The sequence below is a fragment of the Haliotis asinina genome, chromosome 1 (assembly GCF_037392515.1).
Source record: "Haliotis asinina isolate JCU_RB_2024 chromosome 1, JCU_Hal_asi_v2, whole genome shotgun sequence".
NCBI lineage: Eukaryota > Metazoa > Mollusca > Gastropoda > Lepetellida > Haliotidae > Haliotis > Haliotis asinina.
Genome location: NC_090280.1, coordinates 35,882,228 through 35,906,806, shown reverse-complemented (window position 1 = coordinate 35,906,806; position 24,579 = coordinate 35,882,228). Strand labels below are relative to the sequence as shown.

The 24,579-nt window shown below is 43.7% G+C and overlaps 1 protein-coding gene and 1 long non-coding RNA gene across 3 annotated transcripts; one reads left to right on the top strand and one right to left on the bottom strand.

Annotated features, from left to right (window-relative positions):
* The first annotated feature begins 1,160 nt into the window (after positions 1-1,160).
* Positions 1,161-23,496, top strand: LOC137290807 (cubilin-like). 2 transcript variants are annotated; one of them, XM_067821953.1, is made up of 17 exons: positions 1,161-1,315; positions 6,354-6,444; positions 7,705-7,829; positions 8,257-8,403; positions 9,313-9,406; positions 10,205-10,323; positions 10,612-10,815; positions 11,039-11,111; positions 11,733-11,827; positions 12,649-12,786; positions 13,149-13,236; positions 13,909-14,042; positions 16,192-16,344; positions 17,803-17,899; positions 18,254-18,369; positions 19,174-19,341; positions 20,529-23,496. In XM_067821953.1, exons 1-17 carry the CDS (start codon positions 1,249-1,251, stop codon positions 20,669-20,671), a joined length of 2,052 nt encoding a protein of 683 aa, XP_067678054.1. In that variant the 5' UTR covers positions 1,161-1,248; the 3' UTR covers positions 20,672-23,496. The 2 variants fall into 2 exon arrangements, with proteins under 2 accessions (XP_067678054.1, XP_067678046.1); XM_067821945.1 differs by having other exon boundaries at positions 1,174-1,315; positions 10,615-10,815.
* Positions 4,942-8,322, bottom strand: LOC137290821 (uncharacterized). The gene is made up of 3 exons (XR_010957233.1): positions 8,227-8,322; positions 5,684-6,092; positions 4,942-5,498 (listed from the first exon to the last, which is right to left on the bottom strand). It is a non-coding gene; the product is annotated as an uncharacterized lncRNA (long non-coding RNA).
* Positions 23,497-24,579: the final 1,083 nt, after the last annotated feature.

Below are 24,579 nucleotides of genomic sequence, written 5' to 3'. Positions count from 1 at the left end.
TTCACCTGTCATATTAGGTTCTATAACCTGATGGGTGGAATGAAGCCGGTTTCTGATGTTCCTGATAGGGTGTTGCTGGAATATGAGACAATTCTCACTCACCCACCTTCCAGAATTAATAACTTGGTGGAGGTATTGTCAGCTTATTACATTTTATAATTAATTACCTACTCTGTTCATGGTGGGGAAAACTGGAATAGCCTAATGGTTAAAGCGTTGGCTCGTCAGGTCGAAGACACAGTTTCGAATCCCTATATTGGTACAATGTGTGAAGCCCATTTCTGGTTTCCTCCACCGTGATGTTGCTGGAATACTGCTAAAAGCAGCGTAAAACCAAACTCAATCAGTCAGTGTTCATGGTGAGTTTGTTGGAATACTGCCCAAAGCGCTATTCTTGTCCACCACAGAAACTAAGTGCCCTAAAGGAAGGCTGAATAAAACAGTAACTTATTTATCAGTGCAAACTGTACATACCGCCTTTAGCAAACTGTTTTGAAAATTGTCAGTGGTTTGGTGCTTCATTTTATTCCTGTTAAACAACGCCCATTGCTGATATCAGATGAATAGTGGAATAGATCAATGTTCATGCGGTTAATCACTGGATTGTCTGGCCTAAAGTTGATTACATACAGACCACCGCCCATATGCCGGTAGCTGGAATGCTGCCGGGTACTGCCTTAAACAACAAATAAAACAAAACTTGACTGAACACTTGCTTCCTCACAAGTCAACTACAGGTAATAAACGCCTGATTCACGTCCATGTTACCACGGGTGTTGGGGTTGTGCATCATCGTCTTTTAAATCAGTTCTGAAACCTGAACAGCATTCACTACACTTATGAAATTTATACCCAGATAAGCTTGGCAGCGAGCAAGTGAGGATTCCAACCATTACTTTTGAGATATTGTATGATGTGCATGCTTTACGGATGCATTCCAGAGAGTATGCATTTTTACAAACGTCCCATGATTCAGGGATGACTTTCTTAGAGGTTTACTAATATATGACCTGCTGATAACAAATATGCTGTACTTCTCTCACAAAGGTAATTTCTGTATAAGTCACGGTCTACCGCTCCTGAACATACACCCCGCGTCGGATATCGGTCGATGTTGTGAACTGAGTGTAGCCCGGATATCTACACCAGTCATATTCAGTGAAGCGTGAACAATATCTGGGTATGTGGCTGTCTTCTACACAACATGGACGAGCAGGGCATTTGGTTTGACCACATTATTGTTTGATCATGATCATGGACCTCTACTTCCGCTTGCTGCTACTTCCGGTCATTTTTGAGGTCGTCATGGGAACAGGTAGGCGTGGCTATGCATGATTTGTATTCGAATCTCGTTATGCCTATATGTTACTTGCCATGGGGTTCTGAGTGTATTTTGATGGCTGTTATTACTCAGGTCTGATTTTAAATACCGAACACAGCAGGGCAGACAAACACACCAAAGGCGCTCACCGCGGGCCCGAAAACCCCCTTACTATACAGGTTACTATCCAACCCCCTTACTATAAAACCTGTATAGTAAGGGGGTTGGATAGTAAACCGGACTTAGTTTATCGATTTTCGGACCCGCGGTGGGCGCCTGTGAAGCACATTGTGAGTCTGTATTGAACCTTCATGATTGAGGACAACGCTAATTAATGGTAGGGGAGGGGTGGGGACTGGGGAAGGCGTGAGGTACGATGCACTGGGGGTACCTTACGATAGTATGGTGTGATTTTTATTAAAGTAGAAAGAGCACTAGGGAGAAAAGATTGAAAAAGGGATTGAAAGCTGACGGGCATTAAGACGGGTCAATGTTTGAAAAGACTACCGCCCGTATCCCCCCTTAAATTTCCTCACTGTTAAAATTTAAGGAATCGGGAGGAAGTCTTGTCCTTCGTTTTGCAAAGAAAAACAAAACGCGCAAGCTCGGCATGGCAAGTTAGCCATGCAGACCACACCCAAGGCAAGCACGTGGGGCTGGGACTTTGACTTTGCGTGTCGAGTCACACACAAGGAAGTAGGTTAAGTAGGTCTGCACTGAGTTTCGATCAAAAGGCGGATCTAGTGAGTGTGATGACTTAAAGATTGTCATGCACCGTCGACCACTTCCTGATCTCCCTGACATAAACTGTGGCATAAATAGACTGATAGAAATATCACAAACACGCTTGCCTGGTAGCCTTGTAGTCAGCCAATACACCTATTCCAGTGACAAAAACCCTGTAACTGCATATTAATGTCGCATTACGCGGTCTGCTCCAGTAAGCTCCCCAACCTCTGCAATAATCTGTTGGTAATCTGCATAGTCGCAACCTACAAAACAGGAAGTTCCGCGACAGTCCGTATTTTCTTGTGTACACAACATACACTCTTCAAAAAAAGAAACTATACATCGGAAGTTCAGTTGGATTTAATGAAAGTGAGCAAATGTTATGTCAACAAAGTGAAGAAAATATGACAGCAAGGTTATGCTGTCACGTTAACGTCACAGAAACACACGTTATGCAGTCACATTGATGCCAAGGGTCAGTGAAAAGTCAATAGCGGGTATGACCACCATGAGTGGTGATGACAGCATGACATCGCCTGCCCATAGATGCAATGAGGGTTCGAATCACAACCTGGTCAATGTTCTGCCACTCTTGTTGAAACGCCAAGGAGAGTGCCTGGAGAGTCTGAGGTGGTGGCTGTTGCTGACGTACACGGCGGTCAAGCTCATCCCAGAGGTTTACTTGATTGGGGATAAATACGGCGAACGTGCAGGCCAGGGTACAATAGGCACATTGTTTTGCTGCAAAAACTCCGTACACACACGTGCAACATGTGCCCGAGCGTTGTCATGCTGGAACGTCCCGGTAACGTACGCTAGTTAAAGCTCCTGCCACGCGAACGAGTGCTGTCGTACCACCATGTTGAATATCCCCCATACCATGACACTTTCTCTACCGAAAGGAATACAGTTGAATACAGTTTCTGGCGTAACGTTCGTTCCGATGTCGATGCACTCGGGCACGTCCATCAGCTTGTCTCAGCAGGAACCTCGACTCGTCGGTGAATAAGACACGTCGCCATCTTGCCAGAGGCCACCTGACTCGTTGACGACACCACTGAAGACGTTGGTGGACGTGACGTGGCGTAAGGACGTTACGTCGAACAGGCCTCCTGGTGAAAATACCGGCTGCCCGCAGACAATTAGGGACAGAGATTGTGCGCATACCCGGAATATTGTGAGGCTCTTGATGTTGCTGCTGTGAAGCGATCCCGTATGTGTCGTTACTCTAGGTCGTCCTGACCTGGGTCTGTCACGGACATTACCGGTGTTGTTGTTCCGTCTCCACAGGTTAGTGATGGTTAACCTTGTCACACCCATAACCCTTGCCACTTGCTGCTGAGTATGGCCTGCTTGTAGACGTCCAATGGCGTTGTTCTGTTGTTGTTCTGTTAGACGTGGCATGTTGAAGGTTGCACTGTGGATTTCTGAAGTGTGTGACAGCAGTCGTTGTTCTGCTCTTTTAAACCTTATTGGCAGCGACATCTTCATGAAGATGCATGATTGTTCATGAAGATGCATGATGCACGTGCAATTTGCTATGTTTTTGCTAATCGTAAAGCGTGACGTGAGGACGTTACGCTTCGGCATCATTTCGTGTTTGGGCAATGATGTGGAAAAACAGCATGTCAACTTTCAAAACTGACATTTACCTCTGCCATAGAAATACTTTGATATTGTATTTTCACCATATTTATGTATGTATAGTTTCTATTTTTTGACGAGTATATATATGTCGTGTCCCAAATGCGTAGATCGATGCTCATGATGTTGATCACCGGCTTGTCTGGCCCCGATTTTGCAGCCCGTTGCTATACAGCTGGAATGCTGGTGAAGACATCGCTAAACAACAGACGTATCTGAAAGTAAGTAGCCGCGTATATTCATGGTCCAGAGGCTATTATGTAATCCTTGAACGCCTGAACTAACTTCGTTGACTACCGTTCACTGTCTGTCAGCAGCTACAACTGTATCCTGAAATACTGCCTGTTATAGTTTTTAACTCCTCACTTCATGAAGAAACATGGATCAATCACGGAAAGTATATGCGTTGGCTCGTCAGGTATGCATATACCATGTTGTATGGATTTGTGCTCATGATATTGATCACTGCATTGTCTGGTCTAGTCTCTAATATCAGGTCATTGTAATAAAGCTGAAACGTTTCTGAAGGTGCAGCAATAAACAATAAAAAACGCACGTGCACGCGCACGTGAACACCAGAGTGTAAGCTCAAAATTGAAACAGGCCCTCATTGGCGCATTCTCTTCCCACAGTGGATACTTGTCATATCTTCCTACGTAACCTCTGTCTAACACGACCCTTTAATGGTGCGAGTGTTCACGACTCGTGATTGGAGGCAATCAGATTTAGCAGTGCAATCAGCGACCTTCAAAAAGTGATCGTTACCAAGATCTCGGTAATTTCCGGATGCATCGTGAAAACTAGAACCTCTTCCCGGGCGTGATACTCAAATGTTTCTTCTAGACAGAATTCAGTCATGTCATATTTGTTTCTCCACATTGCTTGCATTTTGTCAAGTTGAAGCTAGGTCGATGTAACACGTGTTCTGACCGGACAGAAAAAGGGAGATAAATCTTCTGCCATTTTTTGCCGGTAGGGGGTTTTATGAGAACCGCGAAATATGGCCGTATTAGAACAGAGGTTCGTAGGAAGATATGACAAGTGAGCTCTGCTGGAAAAGAATGTCATTGGCGCTACAATTATAGATATATAGATACTTCAGAGACTGGCTAACAAGGAGTGACTGATTATTCTGGCCACAACACGGGGGTGGGTGGGTGTAGGGGGGGAGGTTGTATACACCAGAACTAGGCATCACATTACCTCTAACAGTGTACGGTGGGGACAGAATATCTTTGGATTCACAAACAAACATTTGTTTATTCAGGCACTTGGTGTCGTTTTTCGCAGCCTATTCACCGATGACATCACTGAAAGGAACCGAACTCAATATCGGGTGTGACCACCGTTTGCATTCACGACTGCAACGCACCTCCTCATCATACAGTGAACGAGGCGATTCACACAGGCCATAGGAATCAGAACCCACATCCTCAGGAACGATGTGCGTAGTTGGTCCGCAGTTGCCCGCCTTGGTCTAATGTCCCTGAGGCGTCCTTGGATCTCATGCCACAAATTCTCTTCTGGGTTGCGGTCTGGACTCAGGGCTCGCCAAAGCACCGGGCGATGTACCGGGAAGCTGTCACGCCATTCCCTCATTCCCTCCTCCTGGACCGAGATTCAGGAAGATTACAGGCCCGATTTTCTGGTTAAGTCCGATTCCAACCTGCACCATGATGCTCTGACCACCCCAAGCGTTTGGCTCTGGGACTTGGACGGGTACTCGGGTACTGGAATCCGGGTCGGGTACACCTGGAATCGAGTCCTATTTCTTGGAATGGAGTACCCGAAAAGAGTGAGAACTCTGCAATGACAAGGGGAGACAATTTGTCTTCCATAACGCACATTTACATATGTATCACTGGTGTTGTCCGATTAATGGAGGTCATTAACGACAGTAATTTATCTGCGCATGAGCGGTCAGTAGTCAAGTTACATCAATAACGAAAAGTTACGTTTTTTAGCGAGGAATGAAAGTGATGATGTTACTCTCTCTATTAGTTAAACAGATGTAAGTTAAAGCTCTCCACTGTCTCTGATGCCTGCATTGTCGCTTTTGTACCAAGTGTAGACGTTCGTGGCGGTGGCGTTGCGTTTACATTGGATCCAGAGCGTCGAACGGTACGGTCACTGATAGCTCTTTGATGATTGTCACTGTTGCCCTGTTGAACCCTGGTGACGGACGATCTGACGGCCCTCGCAACGGGTGGTTGCCCGGGAACGACTATGACGTGAACGGTCCTCTGTGCTGTTAGTGGTGTTGAACTGCTGTCGGAGACATCAAACAGAACATTTGAAGTCATTGGCAATGACGGTAGCACGTCGACCTGCGTGTAGACTTCCGATCGCCTGTTGACGTTGATATAGCCTCGGCACAACTGCTGTGGTCAGGAAACGACTGAAGGATCGGTAGTGAAGATGGAAATTAATGCCCTGTATCTACACGAGATGCACGTGAAGTGTGCTTTCAATGTTGCGTTTGGTTGAGCTGCTCCTTGTGCCCCTAAAAACAAAACCTTTTGGAAGTTGGTGTGTTGTGCAAACTTATCATTTAATCTTCAAATCATGCTTTTAAAATGTTTTAAGTCATCAAGTGACAAATAGTTGCCTATCAGTGTATGTTTCGTATTTAAGTATATTGAGTGCTTATCTCCTCCAGGGTATGACTGTTACGACACCAACATCCTCATCAACGCCACAGTGGACCCACAAGTCATCAGGTCACCCGACTTTCCACTCGGCTACGCTAAGTATGTACTCACTGCATTAACACAAAGTTCAACTTAATATGAGACTTGAACAAGAAACATATGATCTGATTTTATCACTGAATTATTCTCAGCGTAGCTTGAATTTCACTTGAACCACGAGACTTAAATACCGCCACCAGCGACATTCGGGGAGGGGCGAATGGTAACGAATGTCTTCTTGGAGGTTATCTAGGAACGAGTGGTGATAAATGTCCTTCTCAAGAGGTGACAGGAAGGGGCGAGTGGTGATAAATGTCCTTCTCAAGAGGTGACAGGAAGGGGCGAGTGGTGATAAATGTCCTTCTCAAGAGGTGACAGGAAGGGGCGAGTGGTGATTAATGTCCTTCTCAAGAGGTGACAGGAAGGGGCGAGTGGTGATTAGTGTCCTTCTCACGAGGTGACAGGAAGGGGCGAGTGGTGATTAGTGTCCTTCTCAAGAGGTGACAGGAAGGGGCGAGTGGTGATTAATGTCCTTCTCAAGAGGTGACAGGAAGGGGCGAGTGGTGATTAATGTCCTTCTCAAGAGGTGACAGGAAGGGGCGAGTGGTGATTAATGTCCTTCTCAAGAGGTGACAGGAAGGGGCGAGTGGTGATAAATGTCCTTCTCAAGAGGTGACAGGAAGGGGCGAGTGGTGATAAATGTCCTTCTCAAGAGGTGACAGGAAGGGGCGAGTGGTGATAAATGTCCTTCTCAAGAGGTGACAGGAAGGGGCGAGTGGTGATAAATGTCCTTCTCAAGAGGTGACAGGAAGGGGCGAGTGGTGATAAATGTCCTTCTCAAGAGGTGACAGGAAGGGGCGAGTGGTGATAAATGTCCTTCTCAAGAGGTGACAGGAAGGGGCGAGTGTGATAAATGTCCTTCTCAAGAGGTGACAGGAAGGGGCGAGTGGTGACAAATGTCCTTCTCAAGAGGTGACAGGAAGGGGCGAGTGGTGACAAATGTCCTTCTCAAGAGGTGACAGGAAGGGGCGAGTGGTGACAAATGTCCTTCTCAAGAGGTGACAGGAAGGGGCGAGTGGTGATAAATGCCACCAGCGAATGCCGAAGCTCATGATGTGTCACAATGAAAATAGTTTTAATCCTCTTTTAGCAATATATACACTATATTACGGCAGGTTGACCAGAAATGGCCAACTGCAACAAGTTACTGTTTCGAATGCGTTCAGGGTGTTTATGAAATTAAAACTAAAATATCATTCCCTAAAAGTTCGAGAATTCAGTCTCAGGCGTCCTGTAATCAGATGCTCGTTATTTTTTCAGTAATGTATCATGCAAGGTTCTCGTCAAAGCTCCTACTGATGGTCACGTGCTTCACGTCCAGATCGTGTACATGCAGCTGAACAACTGGAACAGCAGCTGCGATGACCGTGTCATTGCTTACGATGGTAGGTAAGACGGAGTCGTCTCCTAGATGCTCTTTAAGTCTGGGTTTTGTTCACTGTGGAAAACTACACGATTGCAGTCGCTTCTACTTAAAGATTTTCCAACATCAAAGTATTTCATCGATTTTCACATACATCTACTACTACAAGGAAGTAGACGGATGCTCTTGATGATAATTTTTTGCTGATCAGCAGAAAAGTAGACAGATTAATTGATTACATATAAGCATTAGTTAATTAACGGATATATAGAATAATGCAAGGGGTATATCTCCATATTGGTGAAATCAGACCTAATCGAGAACAGTGTTTACAATGTGCCCCGTTCACTGTGGGAGCTCATACCATCACCCAATGGTTCGGTCCTTGCTGATTAAAAACCGAAACAAATTTCACTCACTCTCGCACCATAGAAAGTTGTAAATTCTAGGCAACTCAAGTGATGCCAGCGAGCTACACACCTGGTGTGGAGCTGACAAGATGGCGACGTCAACTTCCGGTGACAGCCTCTTTCTCGTATTCGAAACAGACGACTTCCTGACCGATTCTGGTTTTGTTCTCCGATTCTGGGAAGATGGTGAGTTTACACGCACTTGAGACATATATGAGATTCAGCCTGTATCTCAATCTGTTCACATACAGGGAAGCAAAGACCTATTTTTTCTGGATGTGCAGTATGTATTTGTGGTATAGGTTTTAGCAGAGACCATATGTTATATTGCCTCTGGTTTTTGAGTGTTTCCGTGATGGTATGTACCGATGCAATGCCTTGTTTGTTCGTTCGTTGAAATATTTATTCTTTCAGCTTGCATGGCTTTCCCAGACACTTCAAGTACATTTTAATCATTGCATAGCCCTCCTGGGTTTCTTGAAGTTTTATAACCAGGATATATGAACCATGACGTAGGAAAGTATTCTTTCAGGTTACGGAAATGGACGAGTAGTTACCAATGGATATCAATCGCGACCCGCTCGTATTAATTTCGGGTCAAGCCGAAGACCCAGAAAGGTTAATGAGAAGTGAGGAGTTCTCGTGTTCAGAGCCAATGTGCTCAGTAAGGAACCATCTAAAATCAGGCCCTTTGGTTCATAAAACGACGAGTGGTGACGAACGTGTAGAAATACTTTTATCAGATTTCTTCACAAGCTAAGTGATACAAGTCTTGTGAAGAAACCTGAAAAGAAAACCTAGGAAGACTGTACTGTACATGTGCTCCCTCAGTATATGTGGAACGTTCAGATTTAAACTGCGACCTGTTTGACTGTCCTCGTATGGATTCTTGTGGACTAGACTGTTATTTTAAACAAAACTGTCAGTTGTGTCACCTGAAATATGTATTGTCTCATTTTTGCAAACATAGTTGCCTTCTGTCTATACTAACAGGCCGAATACGACACATTCACTCACTCACTGTGTATATAGTTGCCTTCTGTCTATACTAACATGCCGAATACGACACATTCACTCACTCACTGTATATTTCAGTTTCCACGACCTGTAGTCCTGGATATAGCAGCCACCTCAGGATTATGGACACCCCTGTCCTCTTGACAATACCCGGGATGCCCTTACACGATGGGTGAGTACAAACCTTGTCTACCTACAATGATAAACCTATTGGGAATAAAGAATTTCTTCGACACTTTTTGTTTCGAATTAGTAACACCTCGAGCCACGGGCATGGTAAAACAAAAACAAAACAACAACAACAAAGAGATTAACCCTTTCAGCAGGCTGACAAGGTAAGAATGTCCCCGGTGAGATGAATCCATGCCCTTTTACATTTAGAAATCCATTGTCAATTCTAAACAGGACTTTTAGCAGCACATTTTAGCAGAACTGCGATAGCGATAAAGGATGGACTTCGCATGTGAGGAAAGGGATGGATGGATGGATGGATGGATGGATGGATGGATGGATCGGGTGGTTGACTGGTTGGTTGGACTGACGCTGACTACAAAGCGGCTGCTGCTGTTGCCCACCCGTACCCGTGTCTTGCTACTACTGCTCCGGAAGGTGGTTGTCGTCTACGCTAACGTGTTTTCGGGTTGTCTGTTCCCCACATGGGTGCAACATGTTCAGCCCAGCTCGTCCGGTTCGAAACAGCTTAAACTTTGCATTCAAGCGAAAACACGGACCAGTTCACTGACTCCGGGTGAGGGCTGGTCTTCAGCAACTGATGCCTGCCGTAAGTTGCGGTACAGGTCGGATGTCAGTCTCGCTGACTTGAATGTCACATGCCATCGTATCCCAATTGCGATGGATCACTGGATTATCTGATCCAGACTAGATTATTTACAGACCGCCGCCATATAGCATGAATATTGCTAGGTGCAGCGCTAAACAACAAACCAACCATGCTGTATGTTACTTACAGACAGAAATGTGCGTACCAGCTGAGGACTGCAGACGACCGTCGCATCTTGCTCACCCTGACAAACTGGGGGGAAACATCACCCAGGGGCTGTGAGAACACACGCCTTCAGATGTATGAAGGTAGGTCTGTGTGACATACACGTCCAGTTATACCCCACTTCCGGTCATATGGCCACTGTTTCCTGTGTTTAATTGATTGATGATCGGAAATATTCGGAAATTGACAATTTTTTCCATTCTTTTGGACATATTTCATCTGAATGGATATTTGATACTTTTTCTCATATGCATAGGCATTGGCTTGTGGTATGCTCGCAAAATATCGCAGGGATATCCCCTGCTTATACTGAATCATGGTACACGACTATACCAAGTATACTGAAAAAGCACTGCATCCTTATTTTCCAGCAGACACATCCCCCGACTCTCAACTCACCATCGACTGGCGTCACCCAGTCCATCCTTTCTCACGTGTCATAACTACCTGCACGAACCTCACCATCAACTTCACCGCCACGACACCAACCACGACAAATACAACGACATCTACCACGACGCTGGCCCCGCTCTGCAACTTCACCCTCGTAGCAACCAGCATCAGCAACAACTTCGGTGAGACTGTCCATTTGTATATGAAAGTAGATGGCCTAAGATATATAAGAACTGTTGTTGGTACCTTCTCACATTGTGGACAAAATGAACACTATGTTGAAAAAATAAATGCTTTTTGAGGAATCCACTGAAATTGTAATAACAAAACGTTAATTCTCTGGAAGTTTTTAATTATTTACTGCAGCTAGGAAAATAGGAAAATGATCTTTTTTTCTATTTGGAGGCAATGACGTCGCTGATCTCCAAGAAGTGAGGACATCCCCCTCCTACATATGGTACTCCGGCCAGAGCCAAGGGTAAATATTGGTCACACATCTTTCTTTACGACCGCGACGTTGTTTGCATGTGTGACACTGGGAGTCACTATGAGTACCCATCCAGGGAAAGAAACCTCTCAAAATTTCTCACGAGACCACAGGACCAGTCAGTGGACAGTAATTAGTGGTCCCATCTGTACTTCACTGGTCCAAAATAACATTCATAGATTTACATAACTATCAATACAAAATTCACTGGCCACAGGACCACTGCAAACTTACCGTGTAGTGATCCTGATGATATTTTACTAGCCTGGGACCACAGGAGCAACGTAAATTTCGGACACTGCAGTCAAAGGAATGGGGTACGATGGAATGCATCCACCAAGACGACCTGACCACCTGATCCTTGCAACCTGGGCCATCACAGAGGACCATGGAGGATCACGGAATATCACGGAGGACCACGGAACATGACGAACAATCACGGAACATGTTGGATCACGGAGTATTAACAAAATGTCAGAATAGCCCTGTATTTCCGCTAGATGCTCCACAGAGGAGCATATAGATTACGTGGTAGAGACTTAGTTTCTGTTAAGAAGTTAGAAAAAGAACCGTTTCCGTTTCTGTACTTTTAACTATTTACTTGTATTTCAGACAGATGAAGCTGGTCTCGCGAGACATCACAAAAACCGTGAGACTTGACGTGATCGGTGCCAGCTGTAATCCAGACTGCTTCACTGTTACTCAAGGTCAGTCGGCTGGGGTTTCTTTCTTGTACTGCTGTACGTAGTTTTGTTTGATGAACTGTTGTTTTCTCAAACACATGAAGGGGGATTGCTAGCCTAGTGGTTAGAGTGTCGAAACTCTGGTTCGATACCCAACATGGGTACAGTGTGTGAAGCCTATTTCTGGTGTCTGTCACCTCGATATTGCTGGAATATTGCTTAAAACTAAACTCACTCGGTCAAACATATAGAATGAAGGTCGTTTTGAGGACACTTCGGCCCCAGGTTGTAACCAACACACTTCAGCTTTACCTGACTGGCGACACATGTTTTGTCATGTACAGTTGTCTCCCTTATTATATCAGAATCCTTGTTTTAACGATTGTGATTCATGGCCTATCGGACTCAGCAATATCCCAGGTATCTGGTGAGAAAATAATAGATTCATACAACCCACTGATCGACTGCACAGGAATACGATGGCATGTGCCAGTTCTTTTGACAAGCAAGGAGATAAACCCCATGATGTGGTCACAATCTCACCGTTCACGCGTCACGAATCCCGTATAGCTCACTCAAATGTATGCTCGCTTAGTTATGTGCTGTGGCGGTGGGGTGGCCCAGTGGTAAGAGCGTTCAGTCGTCACATCCGATGCCCCGGGTTCCATTCCCCACGTGGCCATAATGTGTACAGCCCATTTTCGGTGCCCCGGCCGCGATATTGCTGGAATATTGCTAAAAGTGGCGAAAATCCATACTCACTCACTGATAGCAGAATAATATCACATGAACGTGTAGGCTCGCTTAATTCATTAAAAGAGGCATTTCCATTTCACTACACTCAGACAGTCCCGATGGTAAACAACTGGACGGCACCGTCAGCGACAACACCACGACATATCGCAGCACAGGGCCGATCATCTTCATCAGCAACTTCACAAATCAATCAGAGGACAAGCTGCTCCTTCGCATGACGTCACTTGGTAAATATGGACGACTCCCTCACATGGATAAAATGTGTGAAGGTCCCCAGCCATGATATTGCTGCAATATTGCTAAAAGGGGGGAAAACTTCACTCACTCACTCACACACCCACACACCCACACACCCACTCACTCACTCACGGTATAGAGTATGTGTCCTCGGTTACCCGTCTCTGGCAACTAGATAAATGGGTCATGCCCGTTGACGTGATACCTTGCCATCGTTCAGCGTAGATGCTTCATAATACTATCAAATTATGCTGGGTTATTACTGAATGTGGCGTTAAGAAGCAATCAATAAAACATCCTAACGGGACGGCGTTGAACCCACTGATGAATGTTTCTGTCACACCTATTTCAGACGGAGCTTGTAATGGCGGTGTGGAGAAGGTGAAGGCCGGAACTGACGCAGCCGTGACGTCAATGCTTGACTTGACCGCCTGTAAATAGTAAGTGTTCTGTCAACGATGAATGAAACGACAGTAGACTTACGTGGCTGATATGGTTTAATTACACGCCTTTTTAGCAAGTTTCTAAACCAGGGAAGATCAGGATTAGCACTGATCTTGAATCCTTGCTTGTCGTAAGAGTTAACATACGTCTTGCGTAGATCGATGCTCGTGCTGCTGATCACTGGATCGTCTAGTCCGGACTGGAATATTTTCAGACCGCCACCATATAGCTGGGATATTGTTGAGTGCGGCGTTAGCAACCAACAAACAAACATGTCCTTTACATACAATACATGACCAAATTGCGCAGTCCGCGGCTCATGATGTCAGTCACTGGTTTGATCGGCCCTGGATTATTTAGAGTGAGTGAGTTTGAATTAAATCCCCTTTGAAACAGTAATCCAGTTATATCATGGCCTGTCCGCTTGACGTGGGAGCAGTGTCTAAAGTGAGATCAGTAGTAACAACAGATCACTGGAGGCGGTAGGGTAGCCTAGTGGTTAAAGCTTCCGCTCGTCATGCCGAATACTGGGGTTCGATTCCCCTGATGGGTATAATATGTGAAACCTGTTTCTGGTGTCCCCACGCCGTGATATTGCTAGACCATGCTAAAACCATACACTCACGCACTCACAGATTTTTATTACTCTCAATCCTTTGTCTCCCTAGTAACGGTTACTACATCTACAACATCACGGCCGACCACGCCGACCACATCGTCAATCTGAAGTTGACCCGCAACCTTTTCAACGCCACATCACCAGACAAGGAGTGTAACCATAGTTACATCAATATATATGACGGTAAGATTACGCTACACCCTTGCCTGTTATCTGCCTCTTAGCCTTTGAGAAATTTTCTAACTAATGGGATCGGGTGGTCAGCCTCGCTGACTTGGTTGACACATGTCACCGGTTTTCCAGTTGCTGTTGATCACTGGATCGCCTGGTCCACACAGGATTATTTACAGACCTCCGCCATATAGCTGGAATATTGCTCAGTGCGGCGTAAACCCAAATTCATTCACTCTAAACGTAATGCATTTCTGTCAAGAATACTATCAGCCCTTCCGGAAACTATCATACAATTCGTTCCAAAAGAAAATGACGTATTTAGATGATAATATGAAATTTAAAAGTTTGAATAATTAATGCAACGTGGCATTACATCGACTCTCGCGAACATTATTTCAAGCGAGACCCATATTTACGAACATCCTGCGCACAACTTGTGATCAAAAACACCGACAACACCACGTGCGACAGTTATCGATGTACGGAGCAATGGTTTGCATTCCCTATATAGCAAGTGTTCTCTGTTTGGAAGCCGTTCGTCTGGAACTTTTGCTTCAGTGGGACGATAACGTGAGTGTATATGCCCCAGTATATATTATACAGTCCAAAATATTGTCGAAAATATGTGACATTGTGCCTTAGAGTCAGTCTATCGCTGATGCCAACGTTACGACGACGTTGCAGACTATTTATGTCAAAGACAAAAAGTATAAGCGAATGAGAGGTGAGAGGATCAGTTATATTTAGGATTACATGTACACTTTCTCAGTTAGGTACAGATTCTAGTACTCTTATCTGAGTCTCATCATATAGGTGTAATCCCAAATATAACATATGTTACACTTTCTAAATGTATAATATTGTATGACATTGCACAGCTTTTGGCAGGGGGAGTCGTGCCAATTTACACTTATCAGAGAGGTACATTAAATCGGTCATCTTGACTACTAGTTGTCCTATAATATCCATGCTTGTGGAAGCGTGGAAGGCCGAGTGGGTTAGACGGCTAACTTTGTGTGCAGGCGATTACATGCCTCACTCTGAGACTCTGGGTTCTAATCCCGATTAGGACTGAACCAGCAAAGTTCTAAAGTCTGTACTTAACTCAGAGAGTGTAATCCCAAATATAACGTGTTACTTATGCCCACTTTTTAAATGGTTTATGTAATTAAACATATAGTTTCACTGATCCTGTCTGAAATATCATCAGTTGGAACAACACGTGTCCAAGCATCACAAGTGGTGTGACGATTCATTGATACGCATTAATGCATCGATCCATGGGCCTCCGATACAGTGAATCGATACATTGTTGTTTTACATTGTCGTGTATCCCAATACGATGCTTCAAATGGATCACGATACATAATGATCGATGTTTAACTTTGAATATTGCCGAATGGCGATATCTATTTAAAATAGACGTGTTTTTGTTTGATAATTAACATATATGCTTACTTATTTTCACTTCATTAGTGAACGTTTTCTCGAAAATTCCTGCGTCAAGAGCGGATTCATATATAACGCTCACGTGTTAGTAACATTCACAAAGTCGGTGTACAGCCTTAATTATATGTATCCAGATGAACAACACTGGCGGAATTTGACGAAATACTATGGAAGTCGTTTTGTTTTGATCTTAAGCTGTTTTATAGTTGACTAAAATTTTGGTATCGTAATGAATACCAGTACTAATAGAGTGAGCTTAGTTGAATAATAACTGAAAACCCAGACTCAAAGGCCTAGCCAGTGTGCTGACCATTAGAAAGTTTTAATCTATCCTGGAGACTGGGACACCATTGTTTACCTAGGTTATTTTTTTACCAAGCACGTTGTGTGTGGTGCGCCCCCGACATACAAACGGTTACAGAAGCATTTTCCATGTCTCTTACATGGGCGATGGTGTAGCGTAATGTTGTTTAAGCGTTCGCTCGTCACGCTAAAGAGCCGAGTTCGATACCTCATATAAGAATTATAAGTACAATGTGTAAACCCTAATTTATTTCCTTCCCAGTCGTTGTGTTGCTGGAATATTGGTAAGAGCGGCGTAAAACTAAACTCACTCACTAATGTCGCTCCCTGTGTCTAAACCGTTATGGATCTGATTTTGAACTGTGTGGAATTGTCAGCTGACTCGACAGCATTTCTTGTTCCCTAGGTAACCCTCACTCCCGTCTGTTACTGAAGTGGTGCTGGAAGCGAACTCCCCACATCACAGTCACGGGAAACAAGAGTTATCTCACCTTTGTGGTGGCGACATCTCACGGCGACTTCCCAGGCCCTTTAACAGTGACACATTTCGCTTTACTGAGTGAGTAAATATAGATTTATATACACACCCAAAGTATATTTTGCTTCTGATTTTTTTAAGTGTATCCGCATTCAACGGAAACATTCAAGTCGTGAAGATCATGAGGAGAATTGATCTTCACTAACCCATGCTTGTCGTAAGAGGCGACTAACGGTATCGGGTGGTCAGGGCCCAGATTTTCGAAGCTCTCTTAGCTCTAGGACAGTCGTAAATACCACACATTAACATTAACTTACGACTATCTTAGCGCTAAGAGATCTTCGAAAATCTAGACCCAGGCTCGCTGACACGTCATCGTGTCCCAAAATGCCTCGATGATGCTGGTCGGTGCTCATGATGCTGATCACTGAGTTGTCTGGTCTAGAATGATAATGCTGAGTGCGGTGTAAGATCAAAATCACTCTGTCTAGCTTTCAGATGATCGATTCATCGCGTCATGTTGGCCTTGTTCCTGTTTTGTTACAGCTTAACGCAGTATTGTACAAGTACTCACTAACCGATATTTTGCAAGATCTTGCAATGAAGTGGATAAACAGGAGGTCGATATTAACCAATCAGGAAGCATCTCTTTTTTTATCTCGTCATGTTGGTCATGTTATTTCAAAGCAATGTTGGGAAAATCAGATCTTAATTTTTGCTTCCGCTAAACAAAACCCTTAGGACATCACAGGTCACCTAGGAACGATATTGCTGGCCAATGAAATTGCTTACAATAAGTAGATATTAGCCAGTCAGGATGCAGTTTTCTCGACTAAGCGGGCACGTGTCTGAAATGGCGACTTCCATTCCAGACAGCAGTTCTGAAAAGTGGTTTGATAAATTTTCCATTGAAGAAGTAAATAAAAAAGAGCTATCCGGGATGCTTACGCGATAGCCAAGGTCGTATGGCAGTTCTTCCTGTGAGATATTGTAATTGTTCAATGTGTATCTTGTCAGTGCAACAGAATTTCGAAACTTTATACGTTGTCATGCACACAGTCTGAGACCCTTTTGTCGAGTTTGCACACAACGGAATCAGAAGCTACTTTCTGATTGGTCAAATGAAAGGCTATTCTGACGTGACCCGTAATAGAACCTTCTCAGAACTTTGTTCAGTGGCACCGATAATCTGTTTCACAGACCCTGAACTGTAATATTTTCTCTCCTATTACGTGATGTTTGTTTGGGGGTTTTTGTTTTGTTTTTTGTTTGTTTGGGGGGTTTTTTTGTGCGTGTTTTTTTTTTTTTTTGCTTTTGCTTTTGTTTTGTTTTTTTTTGGGTTTTTTGTTTTTGTTCTTTTTTTTTTTTTATTTTTTATTTTTTTGTGTTGTTGTTGGGTTTTTTTTCTTCTTTTTCTTTCTTTCTTTTTTTTTTTTTGAAAATGTTGGAAAAAATATTGACCCACGATAAAGAAAGTCCAGTTATTATTAGTATGCAATATTACGTGATATTTTACCACTGACCATGCTTCATGTCCAGGCGAGTCCATGTGCAAACCAGACCTTGTCGATCTGAAAGCATCAGCGGATGTGACGAAATATATTAGCTCTCCAAACTTTCCCGGCCCCTACTCTGTGTAAGTACCGACACCTTTACTCTGCTTGACTGTCTTTCCCAGGGTTCCTTGGGGTTATCTTTCAACCCTGCCCTGGGGAAATATAGGCGGAACCAGAGGGGGGTTGTTCTAATTTGGTTTTTAGATGACCATGGAATCTCGGGTGAAAATGAAGTGTGTCCCCTACCCCGGTTATGTAGTGGTAGTTCGTCACACCAGGGTTTGATTCCCCACATGGGTACAATATGTGAAACCAATTTCTGATTTATCCCCCTTTGATATTGCTGAAATATTACTAAAAGTGGCCTAAAACCAAACTCACTGACGGCTCTTGGTCACAACTTGGTACATGTTGTGTTTCCTGTTCGTTGACAGCAACAACGACTGCACCTGGAGGATCTCAGCTCCGAGGATCAACTACGTCGTCCTTGTGAACATGGTTGAGTGCGACCTCCCCAACGACTGCAGTGACTTGGTGTATGTCATCAATGGTCAGTAACACAAACATTCTTGTGTTCTCGAGGGTAGTATAGTTTAAGGACGACTTGGGCCAGAAGTGAGGTCTATCTTGGGTTGTTGCGTTGTGCAGAGTTATGGCTCTTAGTCGAGCCAGGGACTGATGATCAAATTCCAGATCCGATCATGATCCTTCGTCTGAATTAGGGTTTCAGTACTCACGGGTTTCAACGAAATGATCACGTGGCCAGTATGTGGGCAATAGTAACAGATAATTTGATGGGGGAAGGTCAGTTTCCGACGAGTTGAGATACCTCATTCTCCGCATGCACGCACTCACTGGTGTTTGGTGATGAATTGTTTGCTTATAATCATTGATTCCAATAATTGGAAATTAGTAATAGTTTTCAAGTGGAATGGGTTTTTAGCCTAGGATAATTGCGAGTTCTATTTGATCGCTAGCACGGTTAGCCATGAGAAATGTAACGTGAACTATTTAAGCACTCAACCGATAGACATGTAATGAAACAGTTTTCAGTGTGTTTTACAAGTATCGGTGATCAAGCATATTTAAGTTACACATTTACCACTTTTTACATATTTACAGTTCAGTTGTTTTTTGTTTAACGCTGTACGCAATAATATTCCTGTTATATAACGGCGGTCTGCAAATACTCACTCACTCACTCACTCACTCACACACTCACTCACTTAACCAAGACGAGGTAGCGTACACATGACTAAAATTCATGTGATGTTCTCTTAAGGTCGTGAGATTAACATCACCGAATGCACTCAGAATATTAAGAACTATCGCCATATAAACGTCTCCCGAACAGGTCTCTATCCCACGGGGAAAACTTCCGTTCGTCTGTGTGGACAGGACAGGAGACACTTCCGGAGTGTTGGGGCGTTCCTCATTCTCAGATTCACAAGCAATTCCTTCGACAACAGATCTGGCTTCAAAATTGCTTACTCAACAGAACACAGCACCGGCGGGCAGCGAAGTAAGTACGGAGTTACCTACCCTTCCTAGACTGAAGAATCAGAACATGTAGAGAATGCTCGACTCATGCTTTTGGTGAAGATCGCGGTCTGTGTTCAGTCGAGGGTGGTCCTCCGGTGGCCAGTATAGCAGGTGCATTCATCACGATCTTCAACCACCCACCCACTGTTGCATCATGACACTAATGTTTGTTTTCAGTCGAGGGTGGTCCTCCGGTGGCCAGTATAGCACGTGCATTCATCACGATCTTCAACCACCCACCCACTGTTGCATCATGACACTAATGTTTGTTTTCAGTCGAGGGTGGTCCTCCGGTGGCCAGTATAGCAGGTGCATTCATCACGATCTTCACCCACCCATCCACTGTTGTATCATGACACTAATGTTTGTTTTCAGTCGAGGGTGGTCCTCCGGTGGGCAGTATAGCAGGTGCATTCATCACGATCTTCACCCACCCATCCACTGTTGTATCATGACACTAATGTTTGTTTTCAACCCAGGGTGGTCCTCCGGTGGCCAATATAGGAGGTGCATTCATCACGATCTTCACCCACCCATCCACTGTTGTATTATGACACTAATGTTTGTTTTCAGCCCAGGGTGGTCCTCCGATGGCCAGTATAGCAGGTGCATTCATCACGATCTTCACCCACCCACCCACTGTTGTGTCATGACACTAATGTTTGTTTTCAGCCCAGGGTGGTCCTCCGGTGGCCAGTATAGCACGTGCATTCATCACGATCTTCAACCACCCACCCACTGTTGCATCATGACACTAATGTTTGTTTTCAGTCGAGGGTGGTCCTCCGGTGGCCAGTTTAGCAGGTGCATTCATCACGATCTTCACACACCCATCCACTGTTGCATCATGACACTAATGTTTGTTTTCAGCCCAGGGTGGTCCTCCGGTGGCCAGTATAGCACGTGCATTCATCACGATCTTCAACCACCCACCCACTGTTGCATCATGACACTAATGTTTGTTTTCAGCCGAGGGTGGTCCTCCGGTGGGCAGTATAGCAGGTGCATTCATCACGATCTTCAACCACCCACCCACTGTTGTGTCATGACACTAATGTTTGTTTTCAGCCCAGGGTGGTCCTCCGGTGGCCAGTATAGCAGGTGCATTCATCACGATCTTCACACACCCATCCACTGTTGTATCATGACACTAATGTTTGTTTTCAGCCCAGGGTGGTCCTCCGGTGGGCAGTATAGCAGGTGCCTGTATCGCCATCTCCATCGTCGCCGGAGTCATATACGTCTGCATCCACGAACAACGTAAACGTCACAAGCAGGCTAAACAAGAAATAGAAGGGGGGACGTTATAAAATTAATGCCAGCATTAAACAACATAACGGCGACAATTATGAAATTGTATTAGCCCTGAAATGGTTCTGATGTGAATGTGGATTGTATGTCAGCGTCTCACCTTCCCACAGACGTGTGAATCCTGCGCCACTTTCTCCACACATCAAGACAACAATTACGCAGATTGGGGGTTAAACTCAATCACTCACTCACTCACTCACTCACTCACAGCACTTTGGGACTGAGTGTGCGAATATACATTCACGGTGCTGTTAGCAGTATTTAAAGTAATACCACGGTGGGGTCACCAGAAATGGATGTTATATGTGGGGAATCGAACTCAGGTCTTTCGCTTTAACAACAGGACCACCCCACTGCTCTGATTTCTTATGGCTTGATTACTGCACCGATTCGTCAGTTTTCAGTAACATATTGGAAACTGCTAACAAACAGAGGTGTCTTGACAGCCAAATGTGATCGGGTGGATCTGACGGAGTGTCATCTTCGAAGCTAAATGGTGATCGCGTGGAGCTGGCTGACATCTTGACTGGTAAGTGTGATCGGGTGGATCTGACCGAGTCGTCATAACAGCTGAATGGTGATCGGCTGGAATGGACCGAGTCATCTTGACAGCTAAATGGTAATCTGGTGGCACTAACAGTCGTCTTGACAGATGAATGGTGATCGGCTGGAATTGACTGATTCATCTTGACAGCTAAATGGTAATAGGGTGCAACTGTGTGAGTGTCATCTTGACAACTAGATGGTGATCGGGTTGATCTGATTCACTAGTGATGTGATATATGTTTATTTCTTTTAGATATTGTCGGCATTTTTTCTCAAAAGCTGTATAATCGACCGATGTTTAGTTACCGATTACTGATCTCTATATTGTATATCGACTGTCAGCCCTAAGCCATGTCCTATCTTGTTTCTTGTGAGGCCTAAACTCAAATTTAGCTGTGTTATAGTTGGACAGTTCCTTAGTTGGAATAAAATAGCACTCACTCGTTTCGCTTCGTGCTGTTGGGGAGAGGCTATTTAATATTTATGAAAGAAGGGAGAGCATCTATTTTCTCAGATGGCGCTTCAGAGCAATTCTTTGCTCGGAAAAGCATGCAAGTGTTTTCAGAGAATCCAGCTTTTCAAACGACCGATTTATTTATGAGTGTGAATAAATTTATAGTTTATTATTTATATTTAGTATTTATCATTAGTCATATGACTACCAACTCCTAACCGGGCTGTAATGGAATGACCCGAACACAATAAAATGTTTTTAAGACATCTGTTGAATATTTCACCGAAGGTTCGTTGCAATTTTTTACAGTATAATTAGCCATCTTTCTTATCGCGGGAATTTGGTATTTTAAACGTCATAAATACGCAGCCACGTTGATATTTCATGTGGCTATGACTATGACTATGAAGGAGTATGGTTTTACGCTCACTTTAGCTGCCAATTGATGCAATAAAAGACTTATCCCTTACGACTTGCCTGAAATCAAAAACTAAAACGATACATTTGCTATACATATCAATAAAAGTTGCTCCGTACATCGGAAACAGTCACACGCGGTGTTGTCGGTGTTGACGAACTTGTTTTAATCACAATTTGCGACGTCACTTTGTGTTCGACTGACCTCTACCTCCATAGGAGATAAGGTATATTCGTAAAGGGCGCTTCAAGGGACATAACTCTATGGGGTGATCTTGCAATAATGTCTGAGCGCAAACAGACCTTACGTCGGGTCCAAGTCGCGTTAAAAATAGATCACCATCATCACCTGCAATAATGTTTCACCGTCAGAGGGCTGGAGAGTCGATGTTATACAACGTTGCGTTAACGCACTCTAACATTGTATTTTACTGTTGCAGTTATGCGTGATTATATATTTATGGTGCTCAAATCTGCTTTATTCGTATGTATACCCCAGTATGCTTCAAGGACCTGTTGCTTCAAGTCTAGAAGTTATGTTGGCTTAGAACTTTTTGACCAGCCCTCGTATTTATCATAATGTTCGTAAAACCTGGTTGCAATGGTTCAGTTAAACATAACACATTAAGGCTATAAATGATTTTATTTATCTGTATCTGGTATACACCCATACACAATGGGGAAGAAAAGCCTGAATGTTTGGTGTCACAGCAACTAAGACGATAATGTCGCACACAGAGAACCCTTCCAGTCAATATGTATTGCACTATCTTAATTTACTGCAGTATATCACAGCATGAGAATCAGGGCAATATCCAGCACCACTTGGCAATAATATTATTGGCATTTTATACAATATTAGAGGGACCCGATAGAGTGCTCTGTAACATGTATTGCAAAGAAGCATCAAGCGAAACATACATGTGCATAGTCACACCTTTCAAGGGTTGATCTGTTACAGACTCGTGGAGGATTATTAAAACATTATGCAAAACAGAGGAATCCAGTATTTTTTTAATCTCCATCATGAGTATCAATCCACTTTATTTTTGTTAAAAACAGTATCCATGTCAATATGTGTATGGTAGGTTGTATGGATAGTGACTTCATTTGCATAAGTATTGACTATGTTGCTTCATGAATATGTATGCTAACACAGCTGTTACCTAGCATTTGTTGAGTCTATTTATTTATTTATGTAATCATCCATGTATTGTGGTGTTGTGAAATGTTAAACATATTTAACTGGTCGTAAATATGCAATACTAATAATAGAACATGACCAAGCACTTGTAAATTGGATATGACAAAAAAAAAGTTGCACATGCTATGAAACCGTTTCACTGCAAACACTGCCAATGTCTTTCCTCAAATGCAGCAACGATATTAAATGCATCTCCATAACCAGTTGTGATTTGTTTCACTTAAATCCCTGTGTGAAAGCGCTGTTTTCGATTCCCCACATGGGTACAATATGTCAAGTCTTTTTCACGTGTCCCCATTTGCTGGAATATTGCCAAAAGCGGTGTTCAAACAAACTCATTCACTCCATGAAAATTTCATCGGCCTTGCTGTTTCTACATTCGGTCCAGACCCGTCAAGATCGATCGATGCTCATGTTGTTGATCACTGGATTGTCTGGTGCAGACTAGATTATTTACAGACCGCCGCCATATACCTGGAATATTGCTGAGTGCGTTCATCTTAACTCACTCATTCACTTGGTAGAAAACTCAAACATCCAGCTAATTGATATGAACAATATGGGATGAAACTTTTAATAACAATAATTCTAAAACATTCAGGGTTGGGCTTTATATAATCATGTCATTGAAATAATGTACCAGTAATATGCCTGGCATCCATCTTTCCGACTATTTCACGGTAAATACATGCTAAAAACAGTTGCGAAAATGCCCATACCCACACTGAACGTGCCTCGAATAATTCAATTACCTGCCGATATACAAACGTGATAACCATAATTTATTCCCTCCATGAACATTCCAGTTCCAGACCGAGTGACAGACACTGTCACGGAGGATATGATTGTCAGGACGTTGTCGTGAAAGATGTAAGTACATTAGACACTGTCACGGAGGATATGATTGTCAGGACGTTGTCGTGAAAGATGTAAGTACATTAGACACTGTCACGGAGGATATGATTGTCAGGACGTTGTCGTGAAAGATGTAAGTACATTAGACACTGTCACGGAGGATATGATTGTCAGGACGTTGTCGTGAAAGATGTAAGTACATTAGACACTGTCACGGAGGATATGATTGTCAGGACGTTGTCGTGAAAGATGTAAGTACATTAGACGCGGTCACGGGGGATGTGAATTAATACGACGTGGTCATGAGGGATATGAGTTAATACGACGTGGTTATGAGGGATGTGAGTTAATACGACGTGGTCATGAGGGATGTGCGTTAATACGACGTGGTCATGAGGGATGTGAGTTAATACGACGTGGTCATGAGGGAT